This window comes from Mercurialis annua, linkage group LG4 (assembly GCF_937616625.2).
Source record: "Mercurialis annua linkage group LG4, ddMerAnnu1.2, whole genome shotgun sequence".
Taxonomy (NCBI): Eukaryota; Viridiplantae; Streptophyta; class Magnoliopsida; order Malpighiales; family Euphorbiaceae; genus Mercurialis; species Mercurialis annua.
Window position 1 is genome coordinate 13244279 of NC_065573.1, and position 24142 is coordinate 13268420.

General features: G+C 39.1%; 2 protein-coding genes and 2 long non-coding RNA genes across 4 annotated transcripts; 3 read left to right on the plus strand and 1 right to left on the minus strand.

The window, feature by feature from the left end:
- The first annotated feature begins 3520 nt into the window (after positions 1 to 3520).
- On the plus strand, positions 3521 to 6535 carry LOC126678901 (uncharacterized). Its single transcript, XR_007640766.2, has 4 exons — positions 3521 to 3617; positions 3704 to 3790; positions 4898 to 4989; positions 5939 to 6535. It is a non-coding gene; the product is annotated as an uncharacterized LOC126678901 (long non-coding RNA).
- Positions 6536 to 9151: 2616 nt separating this feature from the next.
- On the plus strand, positions 9152 to 11981 carry LOC126678900 (uncharacterized). Its single transcript, XR_007640764.2, has 4 exons — positions 9152 to 9330; positions 9417 to 9503; positions 10610 to 10701; positions 11651 to 11981. It is a non-coding gene; the product is annotated as an uncharacterized LOC126678900 (long non-coding RNA).
- Positions 11982 to 12085: 104 nt separating this feature from the next.
- Positions 12086 to 12747, plus strand: LOC126678291 (F-box/kelch-repeat protein At3g23880-like). Its single transcript, XM_050373194.1, has 2 exons — positions 12086 to 12096; positions 12129 to 12747. The coding sequence occupies exons 1-2, from the start codon at positions 12086 to 12088 to the stop codon at positions 12745 to 12747; spliced, it is 630 nt and encodes a 209-aa protein (XP_050229151.1).
- A 9175-nt stretch (positions 12748 to 21922) lies between these two features.
- On the minus strand, positions 21923 to 23148 carry LOC126678292 (uncharacterized). Its single transcript, XM_050373195.1, has 2 exons — positions 22783 to 23148; positions 21923 to 22696 (listed from the first exon to the last, which is right to left on the minus strand). Exons 1-2 carry the CDS (start codon positions 23146 to 23148, stop codon positions 21923 to 21925), a joined length of 1140 nt encoding a protein of 379 aa, XP_050229152.1.
- Positions 23149 to 24142: the final 994 nt, after the last annotated feature.

A 24142-nucleotide genomic window follows, 5' to 3' on the forward strand; every position in this document is an offset into this window, starting at 1 on the left:
AATATTATCATCTTGACGACATAGGATCCGATCACTGCCCTATCCTCCTTGATACAGACATATCAATAACACGGTCATCAGGATCCTTTCACTTTGATAAATCTTGGATTCACAACCAGGAGATCATTGCTCTAGTAGAATCTACATGGCAAACTCACTACACGGGCAGTCCAATGTATCGCATATTCCAGAAGTTGAAGGAGTGCCGCCATAAAATCGTAAGATGGAAGCAGAAAAATATGTGCAATGCAGATTCTAAAATTAAGTCACTAACCTACAAGTTGAGGAAAGAGCGACATCAACAACCGCATCTCATTCAATGGAACCTCATTTGGGACCTAGAGGACAAGCTGTTTATTGCTCGCAATGAGGAGGAGTTATATTGGAAGCAAAAATCCCGTCAGTCATGGCTGCAGCGAGGGGATAAAAATACAAAATATTTCCATGCTTCCACTCTTCTTCGTAGGCGCCGAAACCATATTGCAGGATTGTTGGATCATAATAACACTTACCACTCTCAAACCTCTAGCATCCACCATCTTATAGTGGATTTCTTCAAAAATCAATTTACCTCCTCTAACCCAGGATCCATGTCATCAGAAAGTGCTTTTCCGAATCAGGTTACTCATATCATGAATGCCTCCCTTTGCAAGCCAGTGTCAGACTTAGAGATTCGTGATGCAGTTTTCTCAATTAATCCTTCTAAAGCACCAGGAAGCGATGGATTCACTTCCTTATTTTTCCAGCACTTTTGGTATGTCATAGGGAGTGATATTACTACGTCAATCAAGCTGTTCTTTCAGGGAGGTCACATGCTCCGAAGCTTTAATCATACAATTATTACCTTAATTCCCAAAACCGCCAAGCCTCTTAGAGCTTCAGATTACCGTCCAATCAGCCTGTGTACAGTGTTCTACAAGATTATCTCTAAAATAATCACTCTGAGGCTTCAAAAAATCCTTCCTTCGCTCGTTTCCCAGCAGCAGAATGCTTTCACCAAGGGCCGGTCAATTGCTGATAATATTCTGATATCTCATGAGATTATCCACTATTTAAAAAACAAGCAATCTGGAAATCAGCATTTCATGGCTCTGAAGTTGGATATTGCAAAAGCGTATGATAGCTTGGAATGGTCCTACATAAAGGTTATCCTTCAATTGTGGGGATTTCATGGAATCTTTATTCATTGGGTTATGGAATGCATCCAATCTGTTTCATATTCTATCAGAATAAATGGATCTTGTCAAGGCTTTGTGTCTCCGAGCAGAGGGATTCGGCAGGGTGACCCCTTATCCCCTTTGATCTATGTTCTTTGCTCAGAGGGTCTTACCCATTATCTCAATTTAGCGATCCAGGCCAAGACGCTCCATGGCATAAAGCTCAATTATCGTTGCCCAATGATTACCCATCTCCTCTTTGCGGATGACACAATAATTTTCTCTAGGGCTACTCTGGCGGATATTCAATCGATTGGCTCTCTCCTTAATCAGTATGCAGCAGTAAGTGGTCAGTGCATTAATTTTCATAAATCTACGGTCCTGTTCAGTTCCAATACGGACGCCCACCAACGAACTCTGTTTTCTGAAATGTTGCGTATTCCACAAAATGCCTGTCAAGAAAAATATTTGGGTCTTCCTTTTCAAATCATGCGATCCAAAAAGCATTCTTTCGCCCCGATTTTAGCCGCGATTTCTGCAAAATTACAAGGGTGGAAGGAGCAGTTCATTTCGTCGGCAGGAAAAGAAATTCTGATCAAAGCTGTTGCTACGGCCATTCCTATCTTTGCAATGATGTCCTTTCAAATTCCTAAAACTCTTTGTAATCGCATTCAGCAAATCATCAGACAGTTCTGGTGGGGTCAGAAAAAGGATGAGAGGAAAATGAACTGGATCTCTTGGTCAACCATGTGTACTCGCAAGTGGGAAGGGGGATTGGGCTTTAAGGATCTCCGGGTATTCAATAAAGCTCTTTTGGCAAAGCAATTCTCAAGAGTAATGTCTAACAAAGAATCCCTCTTATACAAAGTATATGAAAGTAAGTATTTTCCGATGTCTTCCATAAGGACAGCTAAATTAACCGGAAGGCCTTCGTGGGGTTGGAGAAGTCTTCTCCAAGGGAGGGAGTTACTGCAGCAAGGTCTTATCTGGCATATCTCTAGCGGAGACCAAGTTCGGTGCCAGAAGGACCCGTGGGTACCAGGTCAATATCCGTTTACTCCTCGGTGTAATCCAACCACAAGGGATATCCCTGAATTTGTGTCCGATCTTATTGATCCCTGGACCAGAGATTGGAAATCAGAGTTAATTCTGCAGCTCTACCACAGGGAGGATGCTTTGCAAATTCTGGCTCTTCCCCTTCCTCTTTGGCCCCAGGGAGATGAGCTCATGTGGTATTTCACTGAGGATGGCAAGTACACGGTCAAGTCTGGATACCATCTAGAGTACAACAATGGTTTTCGGGAATATCGCTCTCTCATTCCATCATTCAAAAAATCGGACTGGCAATTCTTGTGGGGTCTCCACATTCCTTCAAAGATCAAAGTTTTTATTTGGCGTTGTCTGCATAATGGTATTCCCTCAGCATCAGTGCTTCATCAAAGACTGCAAACGTGTTCAAAATGTCCCTTCTGCGAAGAAACAGAAACTTTAATTCACCTGCTTTTTCTCTGCCCCCGTTCCAAATTAATATGGTTCCTTTCTCCTTTCCACCTCCATCCAGACAGACTTCAGCATGGCAGTTTTTCAGAGATATGGTTGTGTAGCATTTCAGATCTGAAAAATATTCAAACAGAAGAATTGAATATTCCTCTCTTTTGTTTCCTGTTATGGCACGTGTGGAAGTCCCGTAATAACTCCATTTTCAAGGGGCTTTCAGATCCAGTGGAGTCGGTCATATCTCTTTCCATGGAGGCAGCTATTGATTTTTCATTAGCAGAGAAGTTACTGGCTGATCCCAAGAAGAATTTACATCATAAGGTCTTCCAGCCACCAGTTGCGCTAGATCCTCAATTTATAAAATTAAACTACGATGCGGCAGTGGACAGGTCAAAGCAGCACGGTTTCATCGGTGTCGTCGCCTCAGATGACTCAGATTCTCTAAAGGGGAAATTCTCATCCTTTTTCCGCTACATTTGGGATCCTGGAATCTTAGAATGTTTGGCTCTGAGGGAAAGTATGAAGTGGGCAATCCAGAACGGTTGGAAAAATGTTGTTTTTGAGGGAGATGCTCTTCAAATATCCACTATCATTAATAGCCACTGTTGTACGAGGGCTAGTCTCAAGGGTATTTGTCAAGATATCTGGCATCTAAAGCAATACTTCAACAGCACCCGGATCCAATACGTTCCGCGCCAGAAAAATAAAAAGGCCCATAACTGGGTTCAGGAGGTCAAACGGCTTACCACTTTCAGGGGGTTTAATTAGTATGTTCCTTTGTTTTTGTGTTCTATTTTGTTTTCTATCTCTTCGTTGTTATTTTTTCTGTATCTCCGACAAAAAAAAAAAAAAAAAAAAAACTTCCAAGCTTCATAACTCACTCATTCCTTAATCAAATTTAGTGATCTTGGTGTCTATGGAAAGAGGAGAGGAAGACCTACTGATCTAAAGCTTCAATTTAAGGTAAGGATGACAATTTTTGGTTAGGATTTTCGGAATTTGGGGCTGTTCCATGTTCATGTATTGGTAATGGATTGTATCACTTGTAGATTCTTCGTTAGACATCGGAATTGAATGATTTTTGCGGCAACGGAAAGAGGAGAACCATACCTACTGATTGAGCCCAATAAATCAAGGTATAAATCTAATCTTAAGGTTAGGGTTACTGCTGTATATTCTGTTTTAATGATAAAGGTTGAAAGTGATGTTTATAAGCTTAGAATTAATAGTTTTGGCATGATTTTGGTTAGTTTTAAGCTAAAATTAAATGGATGGTTGAGTGAGGTTGTGAGAGTTGTGTTTGGGTTGACGATTGGTGAGATTAATTTGGTGTTTTGTGGCTGTTTGTCCAGCCATGGTGGCCGGATTACTCACCGTGCCGAAGTACGGTGAGCTGCTGCCGTGAGCAGCAGCCCTGGTGCGACGCACCAGGGCATTGGCCGGCCCCTCCCTTGTCAAAACAGGGGAGGGCTGAGTTGAGGGGGAGGGGGCTGATGCCACCCTCCGTTCGTGTTCGAATGCGTAATTGTTTCGATAGTTAACGGAGTTACGAAACTAGGAATCAAACTTGATGTAAAAGCGGTTTTTAGGATAAAATGTTAATGATTTGAAATTGGTATCGGTTAGGCATTATGGCATGGTTAGGAATGAATATGTAGGTTATAATATTGTATTTTAGGCTGTTTTAGATCGACTAAAACGATTAAAAGGCTAATGGTATTAATAGACGTTTAAACTAAGAACATCAATGACGTAAGTAACGTTAAAAATGAAATGTTGAATTTAATAAATAAAATGGTTATAGGAAATTTATTAGGGCTGTACTAAATGTATTATAAGGTTAATAAAATAGTCATGTTAAACAAATTGTAAAATGTTGTTTTTGTAACATGTCCGAATCGAATATGAATCGATAGGCGACGCTTGGTGAATTAAGTCACGTTTCGATTAAGATTAAGGCTGAACTTAAAGTAAGGATACTAAGGGTTATATAAGCTATTTTAAACTCAAATTGCTGAGGAAAATATATTAAGGCCAAACATTTTGAGATTTAAAAACGAAAAGGTGATATTGACGTAACAACGCAACGAAGCGAATTTAGACATTTGAGCGAGTTTTATAGGATTGATTGGGCATTATAGATGGGTTTAAGTTAAGAAGACTTAACTTAATATAGTAATTAATAGTTTTGATTTTATAATGCCAATGAGATATAAATGTATTTTGAACCTCGTTTGTAACAGACAAACCGAGAGGCGAAGGGATCGACGGTTTTGGCCTAGGAGTATTCGGCCAAGACTAATGCGTATAAACAATTTGGATTGGAAAGCAAGGAGTGAGTATACTTTACTCTCGCGTATTATTACGCTATAAGCATACTATTAAATATTTTATTTATAAGTTATAAAAACACATCGCATTATATGATGATTTGCTGTGATTTGAAATTGTATGAACTAAATGGTTATTCTACCGTGAGATACACGGAGTATGAATTATTATATATACATAGATGAGTATATACATATGTATACTAATAGTTTATGTTTGATAGTTAAATTGTGAATTGATTTATTATATACTTGAGAATGAATTACATGTTTGGTGTTGGATCAAATTGTGTAGTGTTTTGTTGTTGTTTGTTCTATGTTTGAAATTTTGTATATCGTTTTGTTGCTATTTGTTCTATGCTTGAAAATGATGTGTGATCCGAAGAAACATGCTACCTATTGGGCGTCAATAGGCCGTGTGATCACCGGTGTCTGTAAGAGTCTAGATATGTGTATATAGAAATGTTTGATATGAGCTCATTAAATGTTGATCATATTGATGACTATGAAATGGAATATGTTTGGGTATCGGAAAGGAGGATTATAATTTTGGCAGATACGAGGTAACTCGGTCGAACTATCTCGGGACCCGTATCTGGTGAGTAACTCGGTTGAACTATCTCGGGACTCACACCATGGGATTAAGCAGTGGCATGATGTAACTCGGTTGAACTATCTCGGGACTATGCCACGTGGTAACGAGTAACTCGGTTGAACTATCTCGGGACCGTACCACTTGGATAAAATTGATTTGATATGAAAACGATACATGTTAGGAAAGGTTAGGAGTTTAAGATTAAGGTTTCTTTCGGATCAATTCTTTGTTTGAAATATAATGATATTATGTTTGTTTGAATAAATGATTTTCACTTGCGATGTTATTTTGTGATAATACTGTTAGTAAGGTATATCTCACTCAGCTTAAGCTGACCCCGTGGTTTTTAAACATTTCAGGTACCTAGACTTGGAGTGACTAGAAGTCCATTGTTTTGCCGGGAGTCTGTCTTGCCATATATAGTCCGACTTCCGTGATCGCTGCAGTAGTACATTGTGTGACCAGTCATGACCTATGATTTATAGTGTTGGAAAATATTTATAACTGCTGTTGTGTATAACATGAATATTGTAAGGATGTTAGGTTTATGCAGTCAGTGTTTATAAAATGACTATCAATGTTTTCATAATTAAATGCTTCCGTGTTATAACATAATTGCGAAAAATTTATAGTGAATTTCAGGCTTGCTACGGGATTCGGAACTATAATTCCCATTCCCTAGCGCCGGTCGCGGCCCTCGATTTTGGGTCGTGACAAAGGTGGTATCAGAGCAGTTGGTCCAGTTACCACTGCCAGTCTATTAAAAGTGTCTATTTGACCTTAAGTACCTAGGAACTACTGCAGCGTATAGAGTCGAGCCTTATTGACTATATGTGTTTGATTGAAATGTTTGTGTCGTTTTGCTTTAATATGCGATTGATTTGATTCACGTGTTCACGTGAATAGTATAAGTTGTGTGTTGCATATTTCATATGGTTAATTGCTTTGTTTTGCTATATGATTGATCGTAATTGTGTTTGATCGATATGGTGTGCATATAATAAATAGTATATCGTGTAGGCATTGCCTATAGAAATAGATTATGATAAACTGTGTTTATTAGAATTTATCCTATGCATAGTTTATAATATAACAATTGAACGAAAAATACATAAAACACATAAAATACATATATCGTCAAACGTAATTCCTAATATTACGTTTTATCTATCACGAAGGATGGTAAGCGATTAGTAAATAAAGATTGTTGTGAAGAATCGATATGTATGCCTAAGGGCTACGAGATACAAGTATGTGGTCGAGAAGATGGATCGTAAAGATAAATGGACATTAGAAGGTATCGAGCGGGATGTTTGATTTGAAGTGTTGGAGAGGAATATTTTTAGTTGTGAAATACTTAGGTAAGGGTTAACGGACGGCGAAACTTCCAATATCAAAATCATAATAAATTCCAATAAATGATAATAAAAGCCAATAATGTCGCAGAGTGTGTAATCTGGAGGGACTTACGGTTTTGCAAATGATGCGAAGATCTTATGTTTTTTTTACAGTGCAATTGTGCTCAGACATTGCATAATCATAATCACGTTAGCAATGCATACAATTTTTATACGAAAAATATTTTTCAAAATATAGGTCATGCATCATATTTGTACAACGATGAAAGAAAACGTGATTTTTATCGAGCAACTCTTTAGTAATGAGAGATGTCATCACTCTGAGCTACAATTGTACTAAAGTTTTTAAAGCGATTTGAAATCAAATGACCAGTTTGAAATGGCCGGCCAAATCAATCAAAGATGATTGGAAATTTTGTTTTGTTTTGTAAGAGAACTCTGATGTAAAGCCCTGCGACAATAATAAAAATATGAACATATGTGATAAATTGTACCCCAATAAAAGAATTGAGCCTAAATAATAATAAAACGTTATGGAATCGATCGAGATGAGTAATAAGAGGTGTCGATGAAATACTTATGATTGTACTTATAAAAGGCTAAGACGAAGAGAAAGTAAGAAGCGTAAAATGAAAGGAATAAAACGTAAAGACCCGAAAAGAATGCGGGACACGAGTAGTATTGAGAAGAATTGGATAATACGCGTTTAACGCTTAATACTTGATTAGAGTAAACGTAGAAAGGGAGAAAAATGTGGTATTAGAACTCGATTATTACTAATCGAAATTAATGGATGTAAGTAGATGGTATTGTATAGATTGAATTTGGATAATTCAATCAAGGCATGGTTAAATTAAATTTGTTGTCTTTAAACCTTAAGAGTGAGTGAAAAACACGAAATTAAAGGAAGGATAAAAGTGTTGAGATGGTGTCAACTTTGAGGACGTTTTTTTTGGAAGTCAAGGAAATCTCGGAAGTAAGTCGAGTCTCAATGAAAGTTGTAGACGAAATAATAAAATATGGGAATGCTGAATTAAATTCAGCTCAAGAAATTTTTAAACGTTTGATTGATCCACTTAATTAGCGGCCTAAAGGACTTGCAAGTGCAATTCCAAAGCTACCTCATGGAAGCAATTTCAGCGCAAGTTTTCGACATTATCAAGGATTATTTTGAACTCGATGTTCAAATGAAAGTTGAAGATGGCATTGAGGACTATAAGACTGCCAACTTTTCTTAACAAACGAGCTACTCGACAAAAGCAATTTTAAGGGTCAAAATTGACCAGAAGAGCAATTTTGGATAAGTTAAAAATAACTTAAGACATTAAGTTATTCAATTAAAGTGTTCTAAATTAATCAAATTAAGATTTTGATTAATAAATAAAGGACAATATAAGGATGTTTAAAAGTTGTATCAAGTACGATACAAAATAGATACGACGACTGAAGTACCGCGGAGGAGCGACAAGTCTACGCGTGACAGAAATCACGAGGAAAAACGTATAAGGAGATAGTAGAAAGTTTACCTAAGAAGGTACTTAAAGTATTGGAAAATTCGAGGACGAATTTTTATAAGGGGGGAAGAATGTAATACCCCGTACGTTTGACGTTGCCGAAGTGAGCAACGCAATATAAATTAATAGTCAGAACGACTAGAAAAAGGAGTTAGCGAAGGAATTAAGTAATTAAGAACGAGGATAGGTCGATATTGAAATTTAAAGAAGGAATTTCAATATTTGTAATGCCTAAATTAATTAAACGGGACTAAGGAAAAGTTGGAATTAAAAATAAGATTAAGTCCCCGAAAATTAGAAAATGGAATTTTATTGCCCGAAAAATATTAAATAAATAAATTATTGACGGGAATCAGTAATTAAGAAAAAAAATATTGATAATTTGGATATCAATATTCATAAAAGAAAAATAAGGATGAAAAAGTGACGGAAATCGTCGTTTTCGCTCAAATTGGAGAATTGAGCGTTTTAGCCAAAATTTGGCAAAATCGATTAGCGGAGTCTAAATAGTGAGTTGGCGGAAGAGTATTATTTATTTGTACATAAATAATACGAAATTTATCGAGATTAAACGATTGAGTGATTTTTGGACTAAATTGAGCAAAAGAAAAGCTTAGTACTAAATGTTGAGGAGGTGGCTTCATTAAGGGTTGAAGTGCACTTTTTGCCATAAATATATATAGGCCTAAATTGAAATAAGATCAGCAATTGTTCATAAATTCCAGCCATCATCTTCCACCTTCTTCAACCTCCAAACCCTTCCCCATGTAAGTCAACTTCCAAGCTTCATAACTCACTCATTCCTTAATCAAATTTAGTGATCTTGGTGTCTATGGAAAGAGGAGAGGAAGACCTACTGATCTAAAGCTTCAATTTAAGGTAAGGATGACAATTTTTGGTTAGGATTTTCGGAATTTGGGGCTGTTCTATGTTCATGTATTGGTAATGGATTGTATCACTTGTAGATTCTTCGTTAGACATCGGAATTGAATGATTTTTGCGGCAACGGAAAGAGGAGAACCATACCTACTGATTGAGCCCAATAAATCAAGGTATAAATCTCATCTTAAGGTTAGGGTTACTGCTGTATATTCTGTTTTAATGATAAAGGTTGAAAGTGATGTTTATAAGCTTAGAATTAATAGTTTTGGCATGATTTTGGTTAGTTTTAAGCTAAAATTAAATGGATGGTTGAGTGAGGTTGTGAGAGTTGTGTTTGGGTTGACGATTGGTGAGATTAATTTGGTGTTTTGTGGCTGTTTGTCCAGCCATGGTGGCCGGATTACTCACCGTGCCGAAGCACGGTGAGCTGCTGCCGTGAGCAGCAGCCCTGGTGCGACGCACCAGGGCATTGGCCTGCCCCTCCCTTGTCAAAACAGGGGAGGGCTGAGTTGAGGGGGAGGGGGCTGATGCCACCCTCCGTTCGTGTTCGAATGCGTAATTGTTTCGATAGTTAACGGAGTTACGAAACTAGGAATCAAACTTGATGTAAAAGCGGTTTTTAGGATAAAATGTTAATGATTTGAAATTGGTATCGGTTAGCATTATGGCATGATTAGGAATGAATATGTAGGTTATAATATTGTATTTTAGGCTGTTTTAGATCGACTAAAACGATTAAAAGGCTAATGGTATTAATAGACGTTTAAACTAAGAACATCAATGACGTAAGTAACGTTAAAAATGAAATGTTGAATTTAATAAATAAAATGGTTATAGGAAATTTATTAGGGCTGTCCTAAATGTATTATAAGGTTAATAAAATAGTCATGTTAAACAAATTGTAAAATGTTGTTTTTGTAACATGTCCGAATCGAATATGAATCGATAGGCGATGCTTGGTGAATTAAGTCACGTTTCGATTAAGATTAAGGCTGAACTTAAAGTAAGGATACTAAGGGTTATATAAGCTATTTTAAACTCAAATTGCTGAGGAAAATATATTAAGGCCAAACATTTTGAGATTTAAAAACGAAAAGGTGATATTGACGTAACAACGCAACGAATCGAATTTAGACATTTGAGCGAGTTTTATAGGATTGATTGGGCATTATAGATGGGTTTAAGTTAAGAAGACTTAACTTAATATAGTAATTAATAGTTTTGATTTTATAATGCCAATGAGATATAAATGTATTTTGAACCTCGTTTGTAACAGACAAACCGAGAGGCGAAGGGATCGACGGTTTTGGCCTAGGAGTATTCGGCCAAGACTAATGCGTATAAACAATTTGGATTGGAAAGCAAGGAGTGAGTATACTTTACTCTCGCGTATTATTACGCTATAAGCATACTATTAAATATTTTATTTATAAGTTATAAAAACACATCGCATTATATGATGATTTGCTGTGATTTGAAATTGTATGAACTAAATGGTTATTCTACCGTGAGATACACGGATTATGAATTATTATATATACATAGATGAGTATATACATATGTATACTAATAGTTTATGTTTGATAGTTAAATTGTGAATTGATTTATTATATACTTGAGAATGAATTACATGTTTGGTGTTGGATCAAATTGTGTAGTGTTTTGTTGTTGTTTGTTCTATGTTTGAAATTTTGTATATCGTTTTGTTGCTATTTGTTCTATGCTTGAAAATGATGTGTGATCCGAAGAAACATGCTACCTATTGGGCGTCAATAGGCCGTGTGATCACCGGTGTCTGTAAGAGTCTAGATATGTGTATATAGAAATGTTTGATATGAGCTCATTAAATGTTGATCATATTGATGACTATGAAATGGAATATGTTTGGGTATCGGAAAGGAGGATTATAATTTTGGCAGATACGAGGTAACTCGGTCGAACTATCTCGGGACCCGTATCTGGTGAGTAACTCGGTTGAACTATCTCGGGACTCACACCATGGGATTAAGCAGTGGCATGATGTAACTCGGTTGAACTATCTCGGGACTATGCCACGTGGTAACGAGTAACTCGGTTGAACTATCTCGGGACCGTACCACTTGGATCAAATTGATTTGATATGAAAACGATACATGTTAGGAAAGGTTAGGAGTTTAAGATTAAGGTTTCTTTCGGATCAATTCTTTGTTTGAAATATAATGATATTATGTTTGTTTGAATAAATGATTTTCACTTGCGATGTTATTTTGTGATAATACTGTTAGTAAGGTATATCTCACTCAGCTTAAGCTGACCCCGTGGTTTTTAAACATTTCAGGTACCTAGACTTGGAGTGACTAGAAGTCCATTGTTTTGCCGGGAGTCTGTCTTGCCATATATAGTCCGACTTCCGTGATCGCTGCAGTAGTACATTGTGTGACCAGTCATGACCTATGATTTATAGTGTTGGAAAATATTTATAACTGCTGTTGTGTATAACATGAATATTGTAAGGATGTTAGGTTTATGCAGTCAGTGTTTATAAAATGACTATCAATGTTTTCATAATTAAATGCTTCCGTGTTATAACATAATTGCGAAAAATTTATAGTGAATTTCAGGCTTGCTACGGGATTCGGAACTATAATTCCCATTCCCTAGCGCCGGTCGCGGCCCTCGATTTTGGGTCGTGAGAATGAATTGCCTGATTTAGGAATTCAAAACAAGTTTTTCGGCTATACCGTGTTTGGGTTCGGTTATGACGCTCAGAATGATGACTATAAGGTTGTTGCTGTCTTTTGCTATAAAACTAACAGGAATGCTGGGATCAAATCCAAGGTTAAAGTTTATAGCCTGCGTTCGCCCCGCTGGAAGAAGATCGGTAGTTTTGCTTATGGTGTACCCACAACCTTGGGGACATACGTGGATGGCACTCTAAACTGGCTAGTGAGATATGAAGGCGATTCAGAAGAAATGAAGGTTGTTGTCTCTTTTGATTTAGCAAAAGAGACATATAAGCTGGTTATGCAACCCGATTACGTACAGTTAGGCCATGGCAGGATATTGGGAGTATTGGATGGATGTCTCTGCGTGAGGTGTAATTATGATGATGTTCGTGCTGATTTCTGGGTTATGAAGCAGTATGGGGTGAAAGAATCCTGGGTCAAGTTGGTTAGCATACCGTATTTCGGTCATCCCAGCTCATTCAAGCGGTATTCAGTGCCACTTGGCATTGCTGATAATGGTGAAGTTCTGACGGAGTTTAGCTCTTTGGTGATTGATAATGGTGAAGCTCTGACGATGTTTCACACTTTGGTGATTTACAATCCTAAAGATAGAACATTTAGGTATCTTTTGATGGATATGGCTGATGATACATCTACGCCGGCAGAAATTTATGTTGAGACTCTGGTTTCTCCTAAACTTGTGAACTAAACAACTACAATGTAATGTCTAAGGCAGGCCAATTTTCAGTGAGCTCGGCGTATCACTCGTCTTTTGGAGCATCGACAGAAAATGAAACAAATCAACATGCCAAGGATTCTTGGAAGCTGAAACTTCCTCCAAATATTAGATGTTTCTTATGGAAAAGTCTACGTAATGGTCTAGAGTAGTGCCACACTAACCTGTTAGAGATATATATGCTTCAAGAAGTCACAAAACAGATTGAAGGACACACTATTTGTGCTTTGGGTGATGCTGCAGCTTGGCCTGTGCAGGGTCTCATAATGCATTTTAGGCCAGAACTTGAGAGAAGGATTAAGGAGGGAGCTGCTGGAGGCTGCTGCTTAAGAATTTTTACAGGTTCCTTGTAATGTCTTTTACTTTTATAGTAGACTTAAAGGGAATGCATTAGTTCTATTATTTATATATTTGGCTTGTTATCATGACATTGATTTTTGTCCATGATAGATGTTTGTACTTTGTATTATTACGGATAAGTTGTCTTGGGTAGCTTTAATTATTCTCATCGACCTTTATGATTGCAGAGACACCTGTTTCATGTTGATATGTTCAGAGAGTATATCAGTTTGACCATTTTTATCTCTATCAATGACGGGAAACGGGGATACAAATGTGTATTTTTTTGGGATATTTCTAAAGGTATAGAGATGATGTAGGGTAGCTTAATCGACCAGCCCAAAATGCTGTTATTGCAAGAAGATTGATTAGATTTGGTGAAGCAATTTGCTAATTGGTCGTTGAATGATACAGGAAAAAATGAACCGCACTTTTTTTAATATCTTTGTCAAATCAAGTGATAGTCTATTTTAATATGTTAGCTTTGGTGTAGCTATCTACTAACTGGTTATTGAAAGTTACAGAGAAAATGAACCAGTGAATGAGAGTCTGCCTTCTGAACCGGTGAATGAGACCCGCAAAACAGGGTAGAAGCTAACCGGACGGTGGTGGTCCGATTAACTCTCCGATGCTAAAGTCAGTTTAGAGCTTTGAGCAGCGTTTTGAGTATATCAATGTAATTGTGATTCTAGGCATACCTCATGCTCCTTTTATAGTAGATGAATGCATACCTTGTAGAGTCATAGTAGGTAAGTGAATCCTACTTTGTAGGGATCGGGCTACTTTATAGAGATTCACCCTGATTTGTTGTGATCTATCTTATTCAGACATGAGTCCTATTTAGGAACGTCTTCCTAAGATAGAGCTTATCTTTCCATGTTGGAGATTGTGTCCAAATGGGAAGATACTTCGAGATATTGTAGTGGATCATGGCGATCTACCCGAATCCCGGATTAGCGCTCTTTGCGCGGATCCTAAGGGATTCGGTCTTCATTGATATATCGGCGGATCTCAAGGGATTCGGCCGCCTTCCACATATATTCAGGTCTTTATTAGGAGTCCGGTATCACCTGAGAATGGATCTCCTGTGACTCGGCTCCATTGTAACTACTGTAAGATTCGGTATCCATCATTAGCCCCCCCCCCCCCGCAAGTGAGCTGAAGTGATTGGTATTCATGCCTTTGTGGATTTTAGCTCTTTCGGAGCTGAGTCTTTTTGTATTCTGGGCGAGTCGTTTCATATATTGGCGAGTTGCTTTTCTTCTTCAATCAGATTCTCTTTCTTGCCACGTGTCATTATTTAATGATTTGAAATGATGGTTCCGGTGATGCTGGATCCGGTCTTGATGTGGCCGGTCTGAGTGTGATCTTCAATCTACACAGAAAAGATAGGTTAGATGGATTCGAGCCGGTGTTGGCTCGAACACCCTCCGATGCCTAAGTCAGATAGACTGAATTGTTAAGAGTTTAGAGTGAATATCAGTAATATAAAAGTGTCCTTTACCTGACCTAGGTTCATTAATATATAATAGATAGTCATTGCATTGTAGTATGAGTCTTGTTACTGATTTGAGTTCATCTTCTTGTTAAGATTAGGTAAAATCCGTCCTTATCCCTGATTTCACGGGATAAGGGCGTTATCTGGTCTTCTGGTAACACTGCGTACTGAGTCAGTGACTTCGGACATGTCTCTGAGTCGGTGACTTCGGGCTTGTCTCTGAGTAAGTGACCAACGCCACCTGTGTGGGTCTTGTGTACAATTCTGGTGGTGTATCCATCATTAGTCCCTCCTAACAAGAACATTTATATCAAGCATTTATGTTTGTTTCATTGTTTATGTGGAGTGTGTTTGTGACATTTTGTCTTGTATTTTGAAACGTTGCTTTCTTCGTGCTGTGTCTTCTTATCGAGCTTTCCTCGGCTCGGCCCACTTCATTTCTTTATTTTTTTTTTCATGTTGGATTTTGTTTATTTTTTTCTCCTTTATTGCAAAGATGGGTGATAATTTTCTTGATGACTTGACTCTCTCTCTTTTGATGATAATGATGATGTTGTGATTGTCGGGTTTAAACATGTGTTACCCAATGTGTATGTAAGCGGCTGTTTGACTTACTTCTGTTCCACTGTGATAAAGATCATTCGTGAGGACTATCCCGATTATGATATCAATAAGTTTATGTCGATTGATTTTCGAGCTCTGGGTCAGCGAGCTGCGACAAAGGTTGCAGCTTAAGAAAGAAGGGATGCATTGTTTCTCCAGTTCTCCCTTCGTACGCTGCTAAAGATGGCATGAAGGACACCATGGAATCCAAGGAGAAAAAAGAGCTTGCTGATACTACTGCCAAAGATGGCAAGGAGCTTTTGCCTCCTTCGGGACTACTGACTGCGTCCAAGACAATTTCAATCGTTATTTGGAGGTTGAAACTTCGGAGGTCCTCAAGCATGATTCTCTTGTCCCTGACTCAGTTGAGGAACTTTCTAAAGAGAAAGATTCAGGTGGTCCAAGGGAGGGAGTGACCCTTCTAGAGGAAAAGATGTAGGCCGTATGTAGCTAGCTTCCTTTTACTTTGTTTTGGTGCTACCTTGTGAGGTAGAACTTCTTTTGTTTGTACTTTTCTTTAGGGGGGGTCTTTGTGGCAGACTCCCCCTTTCAGAGAACAATTGCGTGCTTTTACGAATGTGTGTTGCTTTTTCTTTATTTGTAAAGAATCATACTGTTGACTATGTCATGCGTCTATGTCATAGGTTTGCGACTAGCTTCTACTAGAGACATCGAACCGCAAATGACAATCTTTCAAGATTCTCTTGATGAAGAGGAACTCAATGCGTTTGATGTTGTAAGTCCAAAGGAGGGAGCAACCTTTCCAGAGGAGAACATCGTCTAGGGTCGTAGCCTTTTTACTTCGTGTTTGTTTTTTTCTTGTCCCTTGGGACAATCATTTGTTTTGTATTCCCCAATTTCTTGTGGTGAATGTTCTAGGGATGTTTTACAATCCACATTAATCCTACGTGGAGATCTGCATTCGCCATACAGTACACTAGGTCTGCAACACTACACTGAGTCTGATACAGTACACTGAGTCTGGTACACCATACTAAGTCTGGTACGTTACGTCAATCCCTTTTTGAGTAGGACTCTGTTTGGTCTTTGATATTTCTGGTATGGTTGAACCATATCCATCATTACTTCCTCCCTTTCAAACAAGTATACTTCAAGCATTTATATTTGCTCAGTCTTCTGCCAAGGTGAAGAGTCCAATGGAAAAATTGACGATCCTTCGAGGAAGGAAGAACTTCTTGAGGAGAATACTGATGGTCCAGAGGAGGGAGCGACCCTACCAAAGGAAAATGTTGTTTTTAGCTAGCTTTCAAATACTTTTTGTGTTGCCTCGTGGGACAACACTTCTCTTGTTCTTTCATTTTGGGGCTCTTATGTTAATTAGAACTGGCCCCTTTATTTCAGAACAATTTTCATGTTTTACGGATCAGTTGGTCTACATCCTTCCTCCGGTTTTGTTGGCGCTGTCATGGAGCCTTCTCGTGGAGATGGCACGAGAAGAGTCTCAGTCCTTCCGCAGAAGTCCTAGAGAAAGAATACAATAGTCAATGTAACGAGGTACTTTTACCTCCTTTGGGACTATTGAATGCGTCCGCCGTACTTCGAGTAAAATGGTTCTTCTAGTGGTGCTGTCATTCTAGTAGAATAGTCCTTCAGGTTGGATGGTTCTTTCAACGGGGTGATCCTTTGAGTGGAAATGTTCTTCTAGAAATATAATGCTTTGAGTGGGACGGTTCTTTCGATGGAGCAATCCTTCGGGTGGGATGGTCTTTTTGGTGGAGTTGTCCTTCCATAAATAGTCCTTCAAGTAGGACGGTTCTTTCGATGGAGCAATCCTTCCATGAATCGGGTATTGTGGTACTTTAGTCGTCTGCCTTCGATGTGCTTTGGTTTTGATCTTTGTATGGTGCCTTTAATGGTCCTGTTTGGTTATCTGCCTCCGGTATACTTTGACTCCGAGGAATGTCTTTTGCTTGAAACTGTCCCAAAACTTGGTTGGGCGAGTTGTGAATTTTGGATTTCTACTTCTATTGTTGCATGTTTGTTAGTATTCTTCTACATAAAGTTTCATTTTTAATTGAAAGGATAGTCTATATACCTTTAACGTCTTTTACGGAAATGATGTTGTTCTTTCTTTTGCAAGTGGAGATGAAGCCTTTTTTTCTTGTTCACCTGTTTTGCTTTTGTTTGGCCTACTTCTCGGGCGATTCCCCTCTACATTTAAGTCTAGAGTACTCCTCAATCAGTTGTTTCCCTAACACCTCTATGTCTGTGTCTAGGATTACTCATCCATCTGTGCCTGCACCTGGGACTACTCGTTCATTGTTGTGTATTTCTATCTAGGATAGTTATTTATCTTGTTGTACGTCTTTTTCTTGAATTGTTTGTCCCAACAACTCTGCGTCTGGGTTGTTCGTCCTTCGGTTGTTTTCCTTCTGCGTCTGGGTTGTGCATCTACGCCTGGGACTTCGTCAATCTACATATGTTCCTGGGATTACTTGTCCGTCGGTTCTTCATAAAATCTATGTGTCTGCGCTGGGATCTGTGTCTGCGCCTAGGATTTGCGTCTTTGCTTGGGACTTTGTCAATCTAAATCTGTGCCTGGAAGTACTCGTCCGTTGGTTCTTTTCATAACATCTCTGCGTCTGCGCCTAAGATCTGCGTCTACGCCTAGGATCTGCGTCTGCGCCTGGGACTATTCGTCAATCTACATATGTGCCTGATATTACTCGTCTGTTGGTTCTTTTCATAACATCTCTGCGTCCGGAATCTGCGTATGGGATCATCGGTTATTGTTTCCCCAACACTCTGCATTTGGGAACATTATCCTCCGGTTGTTTCCCCAGTACTCTGCGTCTGGGATCGTTCCTCCTTTGGTTCTTTTTCTGGTGCCTTTCTCTTTTTTCTCACTAGTATAGTGATTTATATACTGAATGGTACATTTGTTTCTCTTCCGAGTGTCCCAGTAGTTTCTCTTCTGACTGTCACAGTGGTTTCTTTTCCGACTGTCGCAGTAGTTTGACTTTCACAGTGGTTTCTCTTCTGAAATTCCATTAAGCAACATTTCAATCATTGCAAGCTTCGGTAAAAATGATTCAACAAGTAAATTTTAATGCTTGTACAATAAAGTAATTTTTTTTTATTTCATTACTTTAATATTTTAATTTAGTAGATCCATAATATCGATACGATTAAACGTTATTCTACAAGTATCATAAGGTTGCCACTTTGAATACTAGTGATATAAAAGGAGAAACTTATCTGTTTGTTTTTTTTTTCTGTTGCATTGGTGTCTACGTCTGGTACACGGTAACTGTTCCTTCTATGAAATAGAGAGATGAAGAAGTTTGGATGAACTGAACTTTCTTGATTTGACAGCTTCATATATTACCTTTTGATAGCCACTTTTACTCTAATTTGTTGATTTTCACTCGTGATTTCAATCTTTTTTTATGGTTGTCTATCACCGAAACCAAAATTAAATTTATTCAAGAACGAATTATCGTTCCCACAGACGGCGCCAAATGATGGTTCCGGCGATGCTGGATCCGGTCTTGATGTGGCCGGTCTGAGTGTGATCTTCAATCTACACAGAAAAGATAGGTTATAAGGATTCGAACCGGTGTTGGCTCGAACACCCTCTGATGCCTAAGTCAGATAGACTGAATTGATAAGAGTTTAGAGTGAATATGAGTAATATCAAAGTGTCCTTTACCTGACCTAGGTCCATTTATATATAATAGATAGTCATTGCATTGTAGTATGAGTCTTGTTACTAATGTGAGTTCATCTTCTTGTTAAGATTAGGTAAAATCCGTCCTTATCCCTGATTTTACGGGATAAGGGCGTTATCTGGTCTTCTGGTAACACTGCGTACTGAGTCAGTGACTTCAGACATGTCTCTGAGTCAGTGACTTCGGGATTGTCTCTAAATCAGTGACCAACGCCACCTGTGTGGGTCTTGTGTACAATTCTGGTGGTGTATCCATCAATAAATGTTCGTCATTTTGAAACTCTTCGTATTTAAGCTCTTCATATTTCTATTTTCTCTTTTCACTTCTATTTCGAAATTACTCTTATTCTTCAGTTATCTTCTCCTTGTTCTTCATTTGCTTATTCTACTCTCCACAATTTGCTTCTCCAGATTCTCAGGCATGTTTTTTCCTTTGTTTGTTGCGCTTTGAAGGTGTTGAAGATGCTTTTCTGTTTTCCTTTTCTTTCTGCGATTGTTGTTCTGGGAAATGTTTTATTATTCTTGGTGTTCTTCAATATCTTCTCTGTTTGATCTGTAATTTGTATTTGTGTTTGTGATTTCCTGTTCTAGAATGCCTCTTAGTCGAGTGGAAGATGCATGCACTACCATGGCCATTACCAGATCAGGGCTTCGTAGGAGCGAAGTCTTAGATATTTATTTTAAGTATAGTTTTCCATTTGACTACAGGGTAATATTACCCGGTGCCGATATGGCCGCTTCCGATTCTCCTAGTTCATCTTGTAGGGTGGTTGTTTTTGAAAAGCAGTTCGCTGCTGGTCTTAGATTTCCTTTAGATCCATTTTTGGTAGAAGTATGTAGAGATTTAGGAGTTGCCTTAGGGCAGCTTTATCCTGGTACGATTAAGGTGGTGCTCGCCTTTGTGGATGCGTGTAGGCTTCGGGGCTATGTCCCTTCTCTTAATGTGCTGTATTATTTTGTAGATTTTAGGAAGTGCGATGGTTGTTTCGTGTTTGCACTTGGTAGGAAAGGGCGGTCCCATATTTATCTTCCTTGTTTGAACAGTCGCTGGCGAAGGCGTTCGTTGTAGTTTATCATAATTTTGCTTTTCTTCATTTTTCGGAGGGTTTTTCTACTCATCAAGTCCAAAATTGTCCGTCTCCTTTAAGTTTATCCGAGTCGATCCTTGCTTCTGATTTATCATTCCATAGTGTCTTTCAACGTCCTATCTTAAACGTTTTAGTAAATAGTCATCTTCGGCATTGATGGTTTCCTTTGGAGGATCCTTCTCGAGGCCTGGCGGATCTACGTTATTCCTTTCTTCAAGGTATATTTATTGTTTTTAGTTTATTTGGTGTTTCTTTTCTTTTTGTAGGATGTCTTCTTCTTCTGACGATTTCCTTTCCGGATTTCAAGTAGATTTAGATATTCCAATGGGCGGTCCCGAAGCTCACATCGCTGAGCCTATTCTGGGCGATGACGCCGAAGTTGCTGTAATTCCTGGTGAGGCAATGCTTCTTGCTGGCGATGGTGTTATCGTCATAGCTGATGGCCATGCGATTGAAGAACCGATAGGCGATGAGGCTGTTATATCTCCACTTCCCCCACCAGCTCCATTGGATATTCCGGAAGAGGCCGGGGAGGTGAATTCTGGCGAATTGATTGTGGTCGATTCAGAAGAGATTTCCCCGAGTCAAAATGTGGATTCTCCGTCTAGGAAAAGACGTCGAGTGAGTAATGACTCTCCTTCAAGGGAGAGTCTTCCCGGAGGTTCTTCGTCTGCTCCCAATGTGGTGCAGTGGATTGAAGGTTATGATCCAGCAAGTTTGCTGAATCCTCGAGTGTTGGCGGAATACATCAGGACTTTGGCGATTCCCGACGACATTACTTGGTTCTGCTCCAGGCCAGGGCAGGAACTCTCTGATCTTGCTTGTTTTCACGGCTTTTCTGTAAGTTGATTTTTATTTAAGTATACTGCTTTTAGGATTCACTATTTCCTTATTTATATTTGATGAGTTGTTTTTTTTGTATGGTAGGCTCTCCAGTCTGTTTTGGCGTTGAATGATCGCCGCCAGTGTGCTGAGGAGGAGGTCGAGCGTATATCTTCTCTTCTGGCGACGTTTGAGTCTGAGAGGGCGAAGTTGAAGGCTTCTTTAGAGGAGCATGATTCACTTTTATCGCAACTCAAGGCGCAGGATGCGATTAATGATCGCCAAGTCAAAGTGATCGAGAAGAAAACTAATGACTTGACTCGGGAGATCGAAGAGCTTATCCGAATCAATACCTTTGTCGACGAGGAGAGAAATAAGCTAAGATCCGAGGTAGAAGGGCTTCATATCCGTCTACTTGATACGAAGGCTTTTTATTCTGCTTTGATTAGTGAGTATCGCCTTGCCATTGGGAGGAAGCTTTTGGAGCAGAATCCAAACATTGATCTGTCAGGAGTCAACGGGTTGGATCCTCAAGTCATCGCTTGTGATCTTCTTGATAGAATGTCTAAGGATCGTGCTAAATAGATTTTGTTTCTTCTTTTATATTTTCTTTTTTCTTTTTGTATCTTGATTTTTATTTGTAATTCGCGATTTATGAATATATTTTCTTTTTGCTTCAATATAAGTGTTTGCTTCTGTTTTATTTAATGTTTCCGAGTCGATGCTTGATTTAGATTTTTGTTTCCCCTCGGGAGTTAATCTAAACCCTGTTTTAACGCTTTTTGTTTTGGCCGAGTTAATCTAAACTCTTTTATTTGAGTTAACACTCGTAATTTTGTTTTGTTTTGAGTTAATCTAAACTCTTTTTTGGCAGATTGCCTTTTTTCTGAGTTAATCTAAACTCGTAATTTCATAATTGTTCGTCTTTGATTTAATCATTCATGGCAGTTCCTGATTTTTGTTTCTTTAATGATTCGTCTGGCCAATCATATAGTAGGGAAATTGAACTTTTATTGATAAAAAGAATGCATACAAAATATTAAAGATAGTTTTGACACCATCGGGTAAGATATAAAACTTTTACTAGCGATGGGTCGTTTTTGTTTCCTATTCTTCCTTCTTCTCGGTCTTGTTCTCTTGAAGGTCTACTATGGACTCGTTGTAGCATTTCTTAGCGATATTCTGATCTCCTCTCAGCGTCACTGCTCCTTTCTCGGTTGGTATTTTCATTGCCAATGCTCTTATGCTAGTCACCGCAGCTGAGTCATGAAGGAAAGGTCTTTCGAGGATTGCATTGTATGTTAGCTCCATGTCTACTATGTTAAATAGTGACATAACTTTCTTGTTGATTCCTCTCTCTGGGCCGATTATCACTTCCAGGGTAACTGCTCCTAGCGGATTGATGGAGGGGCCACCGAGTCCTGACAATGGAATTGGGACTCGGCGCAACCTTGATGCGGTTGCTCCGAGCATTTTGTACACCGCGTTTGTCATAAGGTTCACTGCGCTTCCTTCATCGATTAGGATTCGCTCCGTATTCCAATTCTCAATGATAGTAGTCCCTATCAAGGCATCGTTGTGGGGTGCTTTGACATGTTCATAATCTTCAACATCAAAGATTACGGGTGGCATGTGAGTTTCTCTGATGTTCATCACTTCTCTCCTTTGCTTTCTCCTAATCGTTGAGCTGCTGTGTCCACCTCCATTGATCATATGTATGGTTCCCAATATTTTGGATGTGCGTTTGTCTTCCTTTTCTTTTGCTTTGTCATCTCTGCTTTTCTTTTCTCCCTTGTCATTGCTTTTCTCTTTACGGGCCACGAATTTCCTTAATTCACCTGTGTCGATCATTCTCTCAATTTCGACCTTCAAATCTATGCACTGTCTGTTTCATGTCCGTAGTCTTCGTGAAATTTGCAGTACTTTCTCGTGTCTCTTATCTCGAATTTCATCTTCGGTGGCCATACCATGTTTTTGACGTTTTCTTTGATCCACATGAGGACAATAGTTCGGTTGGTGTTCAACGGTGTGAAGTTGTTTTCATCGTCTCTGGGGTCATATCTTGGTTCGTATCTCGTTTGGGGGGCGAATCGCCTATTTTCTTCTGGCCTTCCTCTCCTATCTTCGGATTTTGACTTCGACTTCTCTTTGGATTTTTCTTTCGATTCTTTTCCTTTCGCTTCTTTTCCACGAATCGCCCTTCGCCCCTCGTCTAGCTCGAAGTATTTTTGGGCTATACCCATCAGGTTCGAGAAAGTCGTGGGTTTATTAACCGGCAGCTTGTCTACCAGTTTTCCGAATCGTGCTCCTTCTCGCAATGCTTCGGTCGCCATGTCAACGTTTAGGTTATCAATCTTCATAGCTTGCTTGTTGAATCGTTCGATATAGCTTCGTAAGGTTTCTCCTTCTTCTTGAATGCATGATCTTAGGATGCTGGTGGTAGTTTTTGCTGGTATGTTTGTGAGGTATCTGTTGAGGAATTCTGTTGATAGGGAAGCGAAGCTCTTGATGGATCCTGGTTTCAGTTTGTTGTACCACCTCTGGGCGGTGCCCGTGAATGTGGTTGGGAAAACCCTGCATAAAATAGCGTCTGATAGGCTGAGTAGCCCCATGGTGGCTGTGAATCTGGAAGTGTGATCTCGGGGGTCCCCTTCTCCGTTGAAGGTTGGCAGGACTGGTAGCTTCATGCTATATGGGATGGTTTCCTCCATGATCTCGGGTGAAAGGGGCGATCCCTTCAGCCTGAGATCGTCTATATCCAGCTCCTCTGATTTCAGCTTTTTGAGTGCTTTAGTGATCTTTTCTTCCAAATCTTCTTCGACTACGTATGTGGCTTTGCTCTTCTGGGGCGATTCTGAGGACTCGCCCTCCCCTTATTGGTGTTTTTTCTTCGGCTGCTCTTTTCCCGCATCTTTGTCTTGTCGCTTGCTTTTTAGTGGGGCGTCTTCTTTCTCCTTCTCTCTTCGTTCTTCTCTTTTTGAGTTTAACCCGCTTCGGGCATCGTCTTGATTTTGCTCATTTTTGGGTGTTTCAGGAAATTGCTAGTTTGATTTTTCTTTTCCATTCTCTTGATTGTGCGAGTTTTCTTCGTCACTCATGTTTCCATTTTTTCGTCGGTTTCTTGTCTCGTCTCTTTCCTCATTTCCTCCGTTTCGGGGTTCCCTGCCTCTGTTATTTTCTCCCCTTGGCTCTTGGCGGCCTGGATTTGTGTTTTCTGTTATTCCTCTTCTTCTTGTTGCTGTCGGGCTGAAATTATCCCTCAGGATTTTCATAGTTTCTTCGTGCCTATCATTCGTTCTTTTTGCTTCACTAGCCAATTTATCCAGA

Bases quoted from the DNA above. Each gene is read 5' to 3' on its own strand.
- LOC126678292 (XM_050373195.1), bottom strand. From the start codon at position 23,148: ATGGCGACCGAAGCATTGCGAGAAGGAGCACGATTCGGAAAACTGGTA. The intron at 22,697-22,782 runs GTATGGCCACCG...TGAAACAGACAG, and splicing joins AAGAAAACGTCAAAAACATG to TGCATAGATTTGAAGGTCGA.